The 13,261-nt window shown below is 42.8% G+C and overlaps 1 protein-coding gene across 7 annotated transcripts in view; it reads right to left on the reverse strand.

The window, feature by feature from the left end:
- The window catches only part of slc4a11 (solute carrier family 4 member 11), a 128,722-nt gene that overhangs the window by 34,347 nt on the left and 81,114 nt on the right, over positions 1–13,261 (reverse strand). For 4 of the 7 annotated variants that reach the window (XM_085766760.1, XM_085766765.1, XM_085766764.1 and 1 more), the window contains 4 exons: positions 12,424–12,652; positions 7,219–7,251; positions 1,173–1,254; positions 305–428 (listed from right to left, as the gene is read on the reverse strand). In XM_085766760.1, the coding sequence (XP_085622886.1) occupies positions 305–428; positions 1,173–1,254; positions 7,219–7,251; positions 12,424–12,652 (468 nt within the window). The remainder of the gene's footprint in view (positions 1–304; positions 429–1,172; positions 1,255–7,218; positions 7,252–12,423; positions 12,653–13,261) is intronic. The other 3 variants (XM_085766762.1, XM_085766766.1, XM_085766763.1) reach the window with 1 other exon arrangement.

Below are 13,261 nucleotides of genomic sequence, written 5' to 3' on the forward strand. Positions count from 1 at the left end.
TCACGCGACTTTTGAGTTTCAGGCACAAAAAAAAAACAGAAAAATCTCCTCACAGCTCAACTTCAGCAGCTGATTAATAAATGATGAAGGAGGAATATGCTGAAGTGGAAGCAACTTAACCGTCACTTACAAGCACAGATGCCGTAAATTATACACAACGTAGATGAAAAACATGATGAATGAAATATGAACAAAATGTTGTAACAGGCAAATGGGATGTACGGACGCCTCGGTGATCCGGCACAGAGAGAGAGAGAGATAAATCCCAACATATCGTTTCCTCCCTCTGGGGAGCGGCAGTTACCATTTTGAGCGGGGCCAGTATCAGGATGACATAGCGGACCTCGCAGCAGTTCTCTCCCCAGTTTTGCGGCCTCTCCAGGCGGGAGATGCACACGTGACGCCTCTGGAGATGCTTCACGTTGCAGCTGGAGCAGAGGGAGAGGGAGAGAGAGACAGAGGGAGAGAGGGAGAGAGGAGGAGGTTTTTATATAAATGTCAACGCCTCACTCACCTCGCTGCCATCGCCCTTTATTTCCATAGATTAACCTCTTTCTCTCCAGCAACAGTTAGACAGTGTTCAAATGTCGCACACACACACACACACACACACACACACACACACACACACACACACACACACACACACACACACACACACACAATAACAAAGCAGAGACACTCACACATTTCTGCAGATCCATCACATGGATTCAAGTGTATTTCACAGTAAATTCAAACCTCACAATGTGAAAATAGTGAAAATCAAATATCTCCACACTGATGAGTTTGAGTTTTTCAGTTTTACTCTACTTTATGAACTGAAAATATTTTATCTGTTTTCTAAACTACAGTGTATTAACAATTTTAAAACCCACAAAACTATGTGAAAAATGATTTTGGAGATTTTAAGTTTCACATACAGTAACTGTGACAAATTGTTTTATATTCATAATGGTCTTTATTTAATGCTTACAGATAGATAGATAGATAGATAGATAGATAGATAGATAGATAGATAGATAGATAGATAGATAGATAGATAGATAGATAGATAGATAGATAGATAGATAGATAGATAGATAGATAGATAGATAGATAGATGAATCCATCAGTGACTCCACACACACACACACACACACACACACACACACTGATAGACTGGAGCTTACAGGATGCAGAGCCAGGACTGCTGGTACTGGATCCCGGTGGCGGTGGCCGTCACCCCCTGGATCGTCTCTGACAGCAGGTGAACTGTGGGAGGCAAAGGTCAGAGGTCAAACACATGTTGGCTCAGCTCGACCTCAGACCGACTTTAGTTTTCTGTGTGTGAGGCCCAGAGAACACGAACAGCAGAGCCACTACACGACACCGACACACACACACCGAGGCAAGCCTTTATTGTTCCAATCTACAGTATTTATAGATACGTATCGATAAACTGTAGCTCTGGTTTTTACTTTACTCCTTCTTCTTCTTCTTCTTTGTGTTCTTGGTCTCTAATGGTGTCGCCCGAACGTCTAAAATGTTCAATAAGAAAATCAGATTTCTGATCTGCGGAGCCAAGCCTCGCAATGTGATGTCTACATCAGAAGTGTCTAACGAGCTCGCCTTCTGCTTTAGACGGCCATGATGCCAGTCTGCTCTGCTCTGTGTGTGCAAACAGCCCACCACGACAACCTAATAACGATGTCCGTCCAACCCACAAACCACCACCAACGCTAATGTTGGCGGATTAAAAACACTCACACACACACACACACACACAGAGACACAGAGTTTATTATGCTGCTATGTTTACACAGTACAAATCATTAAACATGGGAAACTAAGCGGCACTGCTGAAGCCAGGACGCTGCCTCCTAATAAGAGGAATCTCCCCTTCCCTCCTCTCACACTGAGAGTGATGAATAACAGTTTTTTTTTTTGGTTTTTTTTGGGAGGGGGTTTTCTCCAGCAGCCCCCGACTCTCCCAAACCCCTCCAGAAGAGTCAGTCAGCACGCTTTCGCCACCGATGTCCTCTCTTTCCCGATTCATCAGCGCTGAACAAATTACAGGGTGGAAATGTTTTTGTATCGTAAGCAGCGGGGACGATGGTTTCCGTATCATTCTGATTTTACCCCGCCGGTGCATTCTCTCTCTCTCTGTCTGTCTGTCTTTGTCTTTCTCTCCATCACTCTCCCTTTCTCTCTCTCTCTCTCCTCTCCGCCATGCCGTCTCATCAATAAAGTATCCTCCATTCATGCCAGAAAATGATGGGTGTCACCATGACAACAGTATCACAGTGCTCAAGGAGTGAGAGAACCGGGAGAGGGAGAATAGGAGAGAGAGGAGGGGTGGTGGTGGTGGTGGAGGGTGGGGTGGGGGGCAGACAAGAGAGACAGAGAAATAAGAGAGGGAGAGAAAGAGAGGAAAGAGAAAAAAAGAGAGAGAGAGGATGCAGATTAAGAGTAAGAGGGGAAGAAAAGGATGAAAAGAAGCATGCAGAGAAAGAGAATGACAGGGAGGGAAAAAGCCGACACGTGTGGGGGGGAGAAAGAGGAGAGTGAGACAGGCGGGAAGAAAAGGGGAAACATAGGGAGACGGACAGAGAGAGAGAGGAATAAAAGGAATGGGGGAGACAGGAAGAAGAGAACAAGATGGAGGAGACATGCAGAGAGAGAGAGAATTAAACAGTGAAAGGGAGAAAAAAAAATCAAGCAAGAGAAATAAGGGCATGTAAGGACCTGGGGAATGAAAAAAAAACAAAAAACATGACAAACAAGATGGAAAATGAGAGTGAGACAAGATGAAAAGCGAGAGGGAGACAGAGGGAGGAGAGGGGACGGAGAGGAGTGAAGGAGATGGACTGGGATTCAATTCAATTAATAGCAGTAAGCCTGACAGCCATGTAATAATCAAAAACCATCCAATTTCTCATTGACGTCAGGGAAAAGAGGGGAGAAAGAGAGACAGAGAGATGTAGAGAGAGAGAGATACAAACAGAACCGAAACAGATGAAAAGATAAAGAGGATGAAGATGGAGACAGAGGTTACAGTGTGGTGGAGGAGAGCCAGAGCGAAGCTACCGGGGCTAACGGCGTTAGCCTGCACACTGAAAACCACTTCAGCTCTGTGGTTGGTGACAAATGTCTTTTCTAAGTGAGAGCGATTGTTTCGGTGCTGAGAGCAGTTCAACAGCCGCTGCACCAACACACCAGCACCGACGTCGGCGTTCGGGGTTAAACAGCATCATTACCTCAAGTGGGAAGTTTCTGCAAAAATTATTCAGGAGGACTTAAGTAGCAACACTTCCTGATTTGGTGACTAATGTATTCTAAATCCTCATTTATGCATCCGTTACATAAGATTTTATTCTCTGAGTATTTTCTCAATATGTGATAAACAAATTGAGTTTTGCCTGATGCAATCCATAACAGAGGACGACGACGCAGCTCCGGAGCATTCAACACAGATTATCTTTGCATGTTTTTCTCTTTTTTTGTAACGGAGCGTATAGCTTTGATTCAGGCATTAGCTTCTAAATCGGCATCAACAGATCAGTATCAGCTGCTTCACTGTCAACAGCTCAACAAGTGTCGTCCAATCACATCCACACACAAGAGTTTATTATAATAAACCCAACACGTCCCACTGCAGCGGACTGGTCTGGACTGGTCAGACTGGATCTCACCTGTGTTCTGTGTGATAAAAATCTGGTGCAACAGGAAGTGACAGTGGCGAGCAGCATGACCGTCGCTATTATTACACCCAATCTCGTCAAACACTTTACTGTCATAAACTTTTGTTGGGTCTGTCCTTGTCCTGCGCTCACTGCAGCCGGGGCTCCGTCCTTCCTGTTTCTGCTGCTGCTTGTATCAGACTCACTGTCACTTTATTAGCTCCCTATAACCTTCACATGAGGAGGATTTACTGCGGGATGATTGTATTAGACTGTATTACTTTTAGTTAGGTGGACCTCCTACATTACATCTCAGTGTGCAGGATGCAACACATCAACAAAATCCCACCCCTCCTCCCACACTGGAGATTTCAGGCCCGTTTTACAGCTGCAAAATGGAAGTGAGTGATACAATAGTTTAATAATGAATTTACATAATATCAAAGCATCAAACTTTAAGATTAAGCAGTCAAGGAGGGCTGTGGCCAGACATGGACATGGACCTCCCGTATATCTTTTTTGAACATGTATTTCTATAAATTTGCAAGTAACTGAGTAGTAGCTTATGATTATTAGATATGATTATTTTACTACTTTGAGTAAGAACGTTTCTGATCTTGAACCGAACGTCCATTATGTTACATTTATGGTTCAATATTGAGCTGCCTCTGACGGAAAATACAGCAAAAGCCGATGAAAAGGAGTCAAACCAGGAAGTGTCTGCAGCCAAATCTGGTCGACTTGTGCTGCAAAGTGTACAAGCTGTGCCAAAACCGTCTTCATCCATAATATATAAAGTTATACATTTTCGGTTTTTGTATTTCGTTGCATAAAAGAGCACACACCAGGACACCAAGCTGACGTCTGCCATATTTGTTTTTCCTCATTTGATCATGCAAGTTTCAGTAAGACCTCAATCATTAGGCTACTATAAACAGCAGCTGTGTGGTCTGGTTCAATTTGTCTTGTGCATGCGTTTGGAGGATCATCATAGCCTAATATTAAATTCATTTTGTGTTCTACTGTCCTTTCTATGACTCTATAAGATAAAAATTGTTTAGTAACGTAGATTCAAATAACGAATTTGTGTGGTTAGACAATGCTGAGAAGCTAAAACATCTTTTTCAGTTGAATATATTTGCATTTTCTTTATTTCTTGAAAAGGCTTGGGCAATGAGACGAAGAGCGATATATAGTTGAATACTGAAAGTAATCTTGAATTGTTTATTTATGTCACACCTGTGTGGCAACAGGAAGGATTGTCTAGTCTTTTTTTCATGTATTTGTCATTAAATGTGTCTTGTAATCCCATATGGGATGGGCCACAGTGGTGGCACGACACGAAAATAAAAAAATCATTCATTCATTCATTCATTCATTAAAAATCGGTCCTTATATCTGTGGTTTTAAAAATCCGTTAACATTTGAAAAACGGTCGAGTGTGTAACCAGGACCTCATCCTCATGTGTCAAAGTCAAAGTCACCCCTACCTCTGTAAAGGCTTCTGCTCACACGGGGGGGATATCAGACTAGAGTGTGTTACATCACCAGCTTAGGTGAACAAACCTGACTTGAATACGAGAGCGGCTGCTCGGTGTGATCAGTGTGATCATGTGGGACGCTAATTAAGACACGCACGTTTGATACTTGTCAGTTAACGTGAGGATTTCCGCGCGGTTTCGTCACCTTTCTGCGATGCAAACACGTATATAAAAAAAAAGAAAAAGAGAAGAAAACAATCACAGATGCTCACACGCAGCATATCAAATGTGACAAACTTCAATGGAAAGTGATGAAAACAGATGAGGAAGGCCAGACTGGATTGAGCCCCTTTGATCTTTTACTGATTCTTGGTGAATTCTTTAACTGTATTATCCGCACGGTTTCGGTTGCAGGGCAGGAGAAAAGACAGATTGCCATTTCTGTAAATCACATGGGGATAATGCAGTCTGTCACAAGTGAGAGGAGACAAATCAATAAATATGCTAAAAAGCCGGTTGGAAAAAAAAAAAGTTGCAATGTTAAAAAATTTTTTGTGGTTGATGAGCCGGTGTAACATCAACGGCAGGAAGTCCACAGAGATTCATGGTTTCTCTGTCGCCGTGTGAACGGGCCACGAGTCCTTTTAGCGGGAGACTCCTTACATTATGCTCAGAGGTGACCTCAATAAAACCTCCTGATCTTATGCTGCCAAGAAGATTAACTGTGGCCTCAACCATTGGTAAACCTGCTGCCAGTGAACACACACATACACACACAGACACACACAGACTCACAAAGGAGAGTGATTGGTTACCTTCAAAGCGGGGGCTGTGGAGGGCGCTTTGAAGGAGGTGATTAAAACACGGGAGGCCTCCATACAGCGGTGGGAGATGAAACACTTACTGTATATTAGGCATCACCATTACAGCCAATCACAATGCAGCACAGAGATGCAATGTGGTCACATGCTGATGGGAGGGGCCACTCGGACTGGGTCAACACTGAAACCTTGTTATCTTGAGGGGTTGTCGCCCTCATCTTCTGCTTACCAGCAAAAGAAAAGAAACCATAGTAGAAATATAAAATATATTACTTGAATATGAGATCAGATTTTGGTAACACTTTATTTGACGCCTATCTCTATAATGCATTATAACCATACTTATAATGCAGTTATAGCACTGTATAACTATAGTTATAAATGCTTTATAACAATAATCATAACACACTATAAAGCATTTTATCTTGACTTATAAGGTCAGGTATTATAATAGAGTTATAATGCTCTATAATGTGTTATGCTTATTGTTATAAAGCCTTATGATCATTTATGAGTGTTTATAATGATAGTTATACATGTTTATAAGCCAAATATAACACATCATAACTATATTTATAATGCATTATCGATGTTACTAACAATTATAACGTATTATAATACCTGACCTTATAAGTCATGATAAAATGCTTTATAGTGTGTTATGATTATTGTTATAAAGCATTATGATCATTTATGAGTGTTTAACTTTAGTTATACAGTGCTATAACTGCATTAAAACTCACTATAAGTATGGTTATAATGCGTTATAGAGAAAGGCGTCAAGTAAAGTGTTACCCAGTTTTTCCCTACCTGACAAGTATTAACCCTTTGACACCCACTGGCCAGCCCAGGGTTAAATGATTTGCATTTTATCCCTTTAATCAAGTGCATGCATTCATTTTCTCACTCTACGCTTTTTTTTTTTTCATCTATTCTATTTTGCAGGGCTTTAGAAAACGAGCTGATAACATTATGGGACAATGAGTCGGCTGGACAGGGCGCTGATTTGAGGGGGCAGCTCGAGAGGCATTGATATCTGTGACACGGGGAGGGACGGCTGGTGTCTGTAATCATTTGATGACTCAATGCATCGACCCAGTCCCGAGCGTGGAGGAGAGGAGCACAAACGGCATACTGATGGTGATGATTGGGTACAGAAGCAAAAAAAAGAAAAAAAAAAAAAAAAAAGAAAACACTGATTGCAGCCTCACGGCGGGCTGATGCTGACATTTTCATCCAATTAGCACAGCTTACCGTCATCAAAGAAAACGAAAGTTTGAGACTTGTCTGCGTGGAGGGGAGAAAAACCAAAGAGGACAGAAACCAGAGAGTCAGTTCAGTTCAGTCACCTGATCAACAATCCAACAGGTTAGATTTTACACAAGCACACACACATACTCAGTATATATATACATAATATATATATATATATAGACACACACTCTGGTTAACAGGCACGCACATAAATATCTCTGCTGAACAGAAGCTTCATTTCCTGCCCTCCTTTACCTCATGAATATTAAATATTATATTCCAGAGAAAATCCCTCAATGTCTGGTCTTTGTTGGCTGCAGTGATCTTATCTTGATTACCGTCTACAGGCTATTACCAAAAATTGGATTTTATCACCGATAGCGCCTGTGTGTCCAGCTAGTTGCAAAAGAAACCCCAGAAGACGTCAGCGAGGAGATCGAGATGAGAAAAACGACACACAGTGTGGTCGTGGTCACCGTTTTTTTTCCTTTTCTTTTCTTTTTCTCCATGTGGTAAAGAGCTCAAATTAATGGTTTCAATTTAGTATTCTGATCATTCCTGCTGAATGTTACAGAGAGATTTTCACAGTGAAAAGTCACGGCACCGGCCTGGAAAAGATATATTATTATAATGGAGAGGCAGAGCTGGCTGATTCAAAAATACACAGCACCTTTCCTGTTGAACGGAGCTAATTATTTCCAGAATATTTAGAGTACCTGTTGTCGGGGAGGAGAACATGGAGCTGCACAAAGTATGTTCTTCAGAAACAGTAATAGTCTGTCACACAGATGCATTTTAGATATTATTAAACAGGTTGTATTGGAGCTGAAGGGCAAAAGGGTTAGTGTAGATTTTGCAATGAAGGAAATCTCACCTGCTGCAGCTTTAAAGAAATATAAATATGTGAAAAATGTGTTTTAGTTTGATTTGAGTTGGTTGGTGAGAAACAAAAAAAAAACCAACATAACAAATACACAGGAGAATTATGCAAATGGAGGCGAAGTGGAGAGCCGGCGAGATCGATCAAAGGTGACAGCAATTTAGGAAGAAATTATGGTACAGTCATCACAAACAGGGCGCACAATCAGCAGCAGCGTGCACGGCGCCGAGCGCTGTCGCTGCAAACAGCGGCGGCACGGAGGAAGAGAAGGAAAATACAATTATATAGAACATCATTACTCAAAATATTGACAATTATTCATTGTGCTGCAGCGGCTCGTCACTTCCAACGCACCGTCATCACCTGTCGCCATGTTAAAGTGTGTTGATAATGTAAATGTGTGTGTATGTGCGTTTGTGTTTTCTTTTTAAACTTTTAAGAAGCAGGTTTTAGTGACGGAGGTGATCTTATTATCAATGCGTTGCATCATCAGCTGTGTTGTTCATTATCCCTCGGCACAGTGAGATGCTCTGCTCCTCCGCCGAATCCCAAGACAAAACACACAAGCACAAAGTTGGCCTCCAAAAAAGAAAAAAGAAAAATCGACTCCTCTGTACAAGTTGGAGCAGGACTAATTATCTCTGTGGGCTTTCATCTTTTTTCATTTCTGTAATTCTCTGTTCTTTCGGTGCCTGTTATAATCTCGCCCTGTTCTCTTTATCTCTCAGCTGTACAGTATTACACTCCAAATGAGCCGGTCCGCTCGCCCAGCCGTATCGCCCCGCTGTGGCAGAGTCAACGCAGATATGACAGAAATTAATACCTGAAGAGATGTGTCCCCGTGATAAAGGAGCTCACTTCTCTCTCTCGCCTCTCTCAGCACTGACACACGAGGGTTTCACGTGTGAAATGTGCACGACTGCGACGACGGGGAGGAGGAGGGGAGATTCTCACTCTGTGACTTCATGCAAAACAAACACAGTGTGACCCACCTTTTTAAAGTGCTGGATATTCTTGTTAAACAAATACAGAACTAACAAAACTAACCCTCCGGACTCTACGTCGCCCATTTGTGTCCAGTTCACTTTCTTTTCTTTATTTTTTTTTGGACCATTTGAGCTGTGTTAATGCACAATGTGCGTTAATGCAATTTTCAACTTCAGCTCTGTAAATGTATTTCTATACCCCTGAAAACTAGTTTTTTAATTCCTTGTTATTTACAGCATCAAACCATACAGTTTAGGTAAAACTGTTTTATTTCTGAACTTAACACTGGAAATAGAGATGCACCAATCCGATACCTGGATCGGATATCGGCTCCAATGTACACTTGTACACATTAAGTACATTTATATCTGTGTTAATTTGTTACCTTTTTTTTAACAAGGCTAAATGTTTATGTCAAGCCTGATGCCTTCACTCACATGGCGAGGTATACGGTTCATTCATTCAACAGTGGTATCGGATCGGTATCGGGTATCGGGTATCGGCTCAGCCCAGGTATCGGTATTGGATTGGATCGGAAAAAACTGGATCGGTGCATCTCTAACTGGAAACATTTAGTTTATAATGTTTTCTATCAGATTATGCCATTGGTCCATTGTTGGCCAATGGTGCAATTTCATGTTAAAGCAGAAGTAAGTGGTCCGGTCGTTTTCACTAATGCTGCGTTCCAGGCAGGCTTTTGAAATCGTAAATTACAGCTTCAAGTCACAACTCACGACTTTGTAGCGTTTCAGGCAGCCCACTCGTGTTTTTCCGACCTGTTTTACCGGTGAAAGTCACTATAACGGCCACTCGTAACTTCCGACCGGTGAACTCGTACCAGATCGAACTGGTACCACTTCACGGTCGGAAAAATACGAGTTTCCTTGAACGCACCATGACAGTCCTCGTCCCTACGTCGCCACATTCACGGCGTTCCTTGGCTGCACGCACAGCCCTGCATGCCGTTCTCTCTCCTCATTGGATAAAAACTGTAGGATACGATAAATGTTTTCTCTTCGGCTCAGAGCAGAGCAGAGGGACTGACAGACCCGTGTTTCGGTCCAAACACTCTATGTAAGTGATTGCTGTCGGAAGATATAACTATTTAAGACTTATATTAACTCAAATATATCACTTACTTCTGCTTTAATATTCTTAGTTTCCAATATAATGGCTGACTGCACTCCAATGGAGCAAACGAAGGACACAGCTCAGTGCATTGTGCAAAGAAACTGGCATTTATTGATATTTTATACTTATTGTAAGACAAGAACTGTCTGTTGAGTAGAGTGAGAGGGTTGTATAGCCACAGTTCACTAAAATCCATGTGACTGTCTAAAATACCTTCTTCATATCCACTTGTATCTTTCTCTGTAAATATTTCTTTATGTTACATCTCTGTTTAAACACCACGGTGCTGCTGCTGTTTTTACTCATTTGCATGTTTCAAACTGTAAAATCTTTGCTTAGGTCTTAATTTGTTGCATAATTGTACGATTGTTACATCATTCATCCTCAGCACAAATTAATTATCGCCCAATTCTCATCTACTATTATCCCGTTCCTTCTGGTGCAACTAATTAATTTCCCAGGAGTGATGACACAAGTTTCAGCTGATTTTAAAAACGCTGCCTTTCTTCCTCCACAATATGTGCAATATTAAAAAAAATATTACTGTATGTTGCTGGTTTAAAGACACAGTGTATGTTAATTAGTAAATAGGTATTTTCCTTAATGATTCAGTCTTGCTTTATGTGAGACTTTGAAATTCAGTGAAAGCTCAGATTCATTTCCAAACTGCACGGGAAGCCTTTTTGTTAAGATGGCAGCCGCAAAGAACGATATAAATTTTTTTTAAAAAGGAAGAAGACGAAGAAGCACCCTCTTCCTCTGCCTCTTCATGGGGTATTCTGGGAGAGAAAGAGTCAAGTAGCAGCAGCCACCACAGCTTGAGAGTCTCAGAGAGCCATTTGAAAAGCTAAGTGAGTGATCGATGACAGAAGTCAATTATCACCTCGCCGATCTGTCAGAGGCGGCTGTGCAGGACCGAGCTCTCACACACACCACCCACCTCTGACTAACCATCAACAACTGTGCAGGACACCGACCGGCCTCGGCAGACAGGAAAACACTGTACGGACACGTCCAGATGGGCGACAGATTAAAGTCCGAGCCCACAGAGAGGTGTCGGGCCACCGTGAGTCTCTCCGGAGGGCTCGGATTTAGCTCCAGACTCTTCATCTATCTCCTTTTGAAAGGGATGAGCCGCTACTATTCTCCCCCCCTTCAAAGAAAAAAAAAATCCCCTCATTTACGATGGGTTTCAACATTTCACAGCCTGGGAAATATGAAAAACATTCTTTGTGACATTAACTGGAGGGAAAGCAAAGCAAAAAGTCTGATTTGCCAAATAACTACTTCTTCTGTGTAAATGCGGCGTTCAGTGCAGCTTGTGGCAGAGTCGGGCTTCAACAATGGCTGCACACTGTTATGTAAGAGGGCGGATTTCTCCTGCTCTAATGGGCTGAGGAGATTCGCCTTAACCAAGAGGCTTTGCTCCTACTCAGCCAAAGAGGACCTGTTCTGAAGGGACCCGGCTAATGTGACAGGGGAAGAGGTCCAAATAGGAAGATTAATGTGTATGCAGCTCATGCGTCTGCGAGCAGAACCTATTTCAAAAATAATGAATATCGCTGGAGTTTCTGACAGGGCTGCAGGAATCAATAACAAAACCCTCTGTTTCCCTAAAAAAACACGACATTAAAATGTTTCGCCGATTTAACATTCTGCTTCCTTTAAAACGGCACCTGGCTGCTGCAGCAGGGAGACACAATAAAAAAACCAACACAAAAACATCTTCGACATCAACGTTTTCAATCGTGTGAGAGAAACGCTGCAGCACAGCTGAGCACGGCCGTGTTTGTTCTGATCACCAGCTGTGTTGTTCTTCATCAAGTTTGTGCATTTGTGTATTCGCAGCGCAGGATAACCTCCTGACAGTTTTGTTTTTTTTTCCAGGGGAAACGTTTGATGCCTGCACTTGTCAACGGTTGCCAAGGCGACCCGGCACATTGAGCTTTATTCGCGTCCTCTTAACAAAGACCCTGGGGGGAAGGTGGGGAGGGGGAGGGCGAGCGGACGAGCCTCGGTTCAAACATCACAAACTCTTCTGTGGGTCTTAAAAGCGTCGGGATCCGTTCTTGTGAAGTGTTTTCACGTCAGGAGTCAAAGATCGTCGGCTCCCGGTGCGACTGTGAGCAGGCACAGATGGTACAAACTTGTGTTTTGCGTGTGTGGGTTGACAGTATATTTCACACATTCTGCAACGTGCTGCTTACCGTTCACCTCCTGGGCGCCCGCGTCTGTGAAAAGCATGCTCATCACCTCCTCGAAGTTGATGCCGGGCTCCATGGCGTGGCTGTCCTGGCCCACGTGGTGCAGCATCCGCTTCAGGACGTCGTCCAGCGAGGCGGCCGTCTCGTCCAGCAGGATGCTGGCCCGGGCCAGGAAGCCGTCCAGGTCCCGGTGCGCCCGGACCTCCTCCTCGAAGTTCATCAGCTTCACATACTGCGTGGAAAGAGAGAGAGAGAGAGAGGATTGAATTGGGACTAGATGTTTTTACTCAGGGATGTCAGAGCTAATCACAGCAATCAGTGTAATTAAAACACATTGTTAAAATGCAGCCAGCCCAGTTTCTGCAGAGGCGCGAGACTCACTCACTTCAGATGAGTGTGTGGTTGTAACGATGCCAGGATTCGGTCTATTGAGAAAACGAGTGTTCCACATGTACCTCTAAACTAGTCGTATTTACACCACTGTGCTATTGCACGTAGGGAATTAACATTTATTCTGCTAACCAGTGTTAGTTTGTGCTATTATTAACAGAAATTCAATTCATGTTTTATTTGGGACAATACTGTCTATCTCTGTAAACTTTGCAGAAACGGGAGGGATTAAATCAGATTTTGGTTAACAAAGAATTTTTTCCAAATATTTTCGTCTTTGTTGCTTCGTCACAGTGTTTTTCACAGTTTCTCTGCTGCAGCTACGTGGCTAACGAGCCGTGCAGGGAGATGACGCCGCCATTCCCAGTCAGTGCCTACGACGCTCTGTTTTGATTAACTCTTTATCCCACCGGCTCAAACAGCTGTCGGCGGGCAACGGCGTGAATCGCAG

Source organism: Trachurus japonicus, chromosome 22, assembly GCF_045865225.1.
Source record: "Trachurus japonicus isolate A0001 chromosome 22, Traja_1.0".
NCBI classification, from domain to species: Eukaryota; Metazoa; Chordata; class Actinopteri; order Carangiformes; family Carangidae; genus Trachurus; species Trachurus japonicus.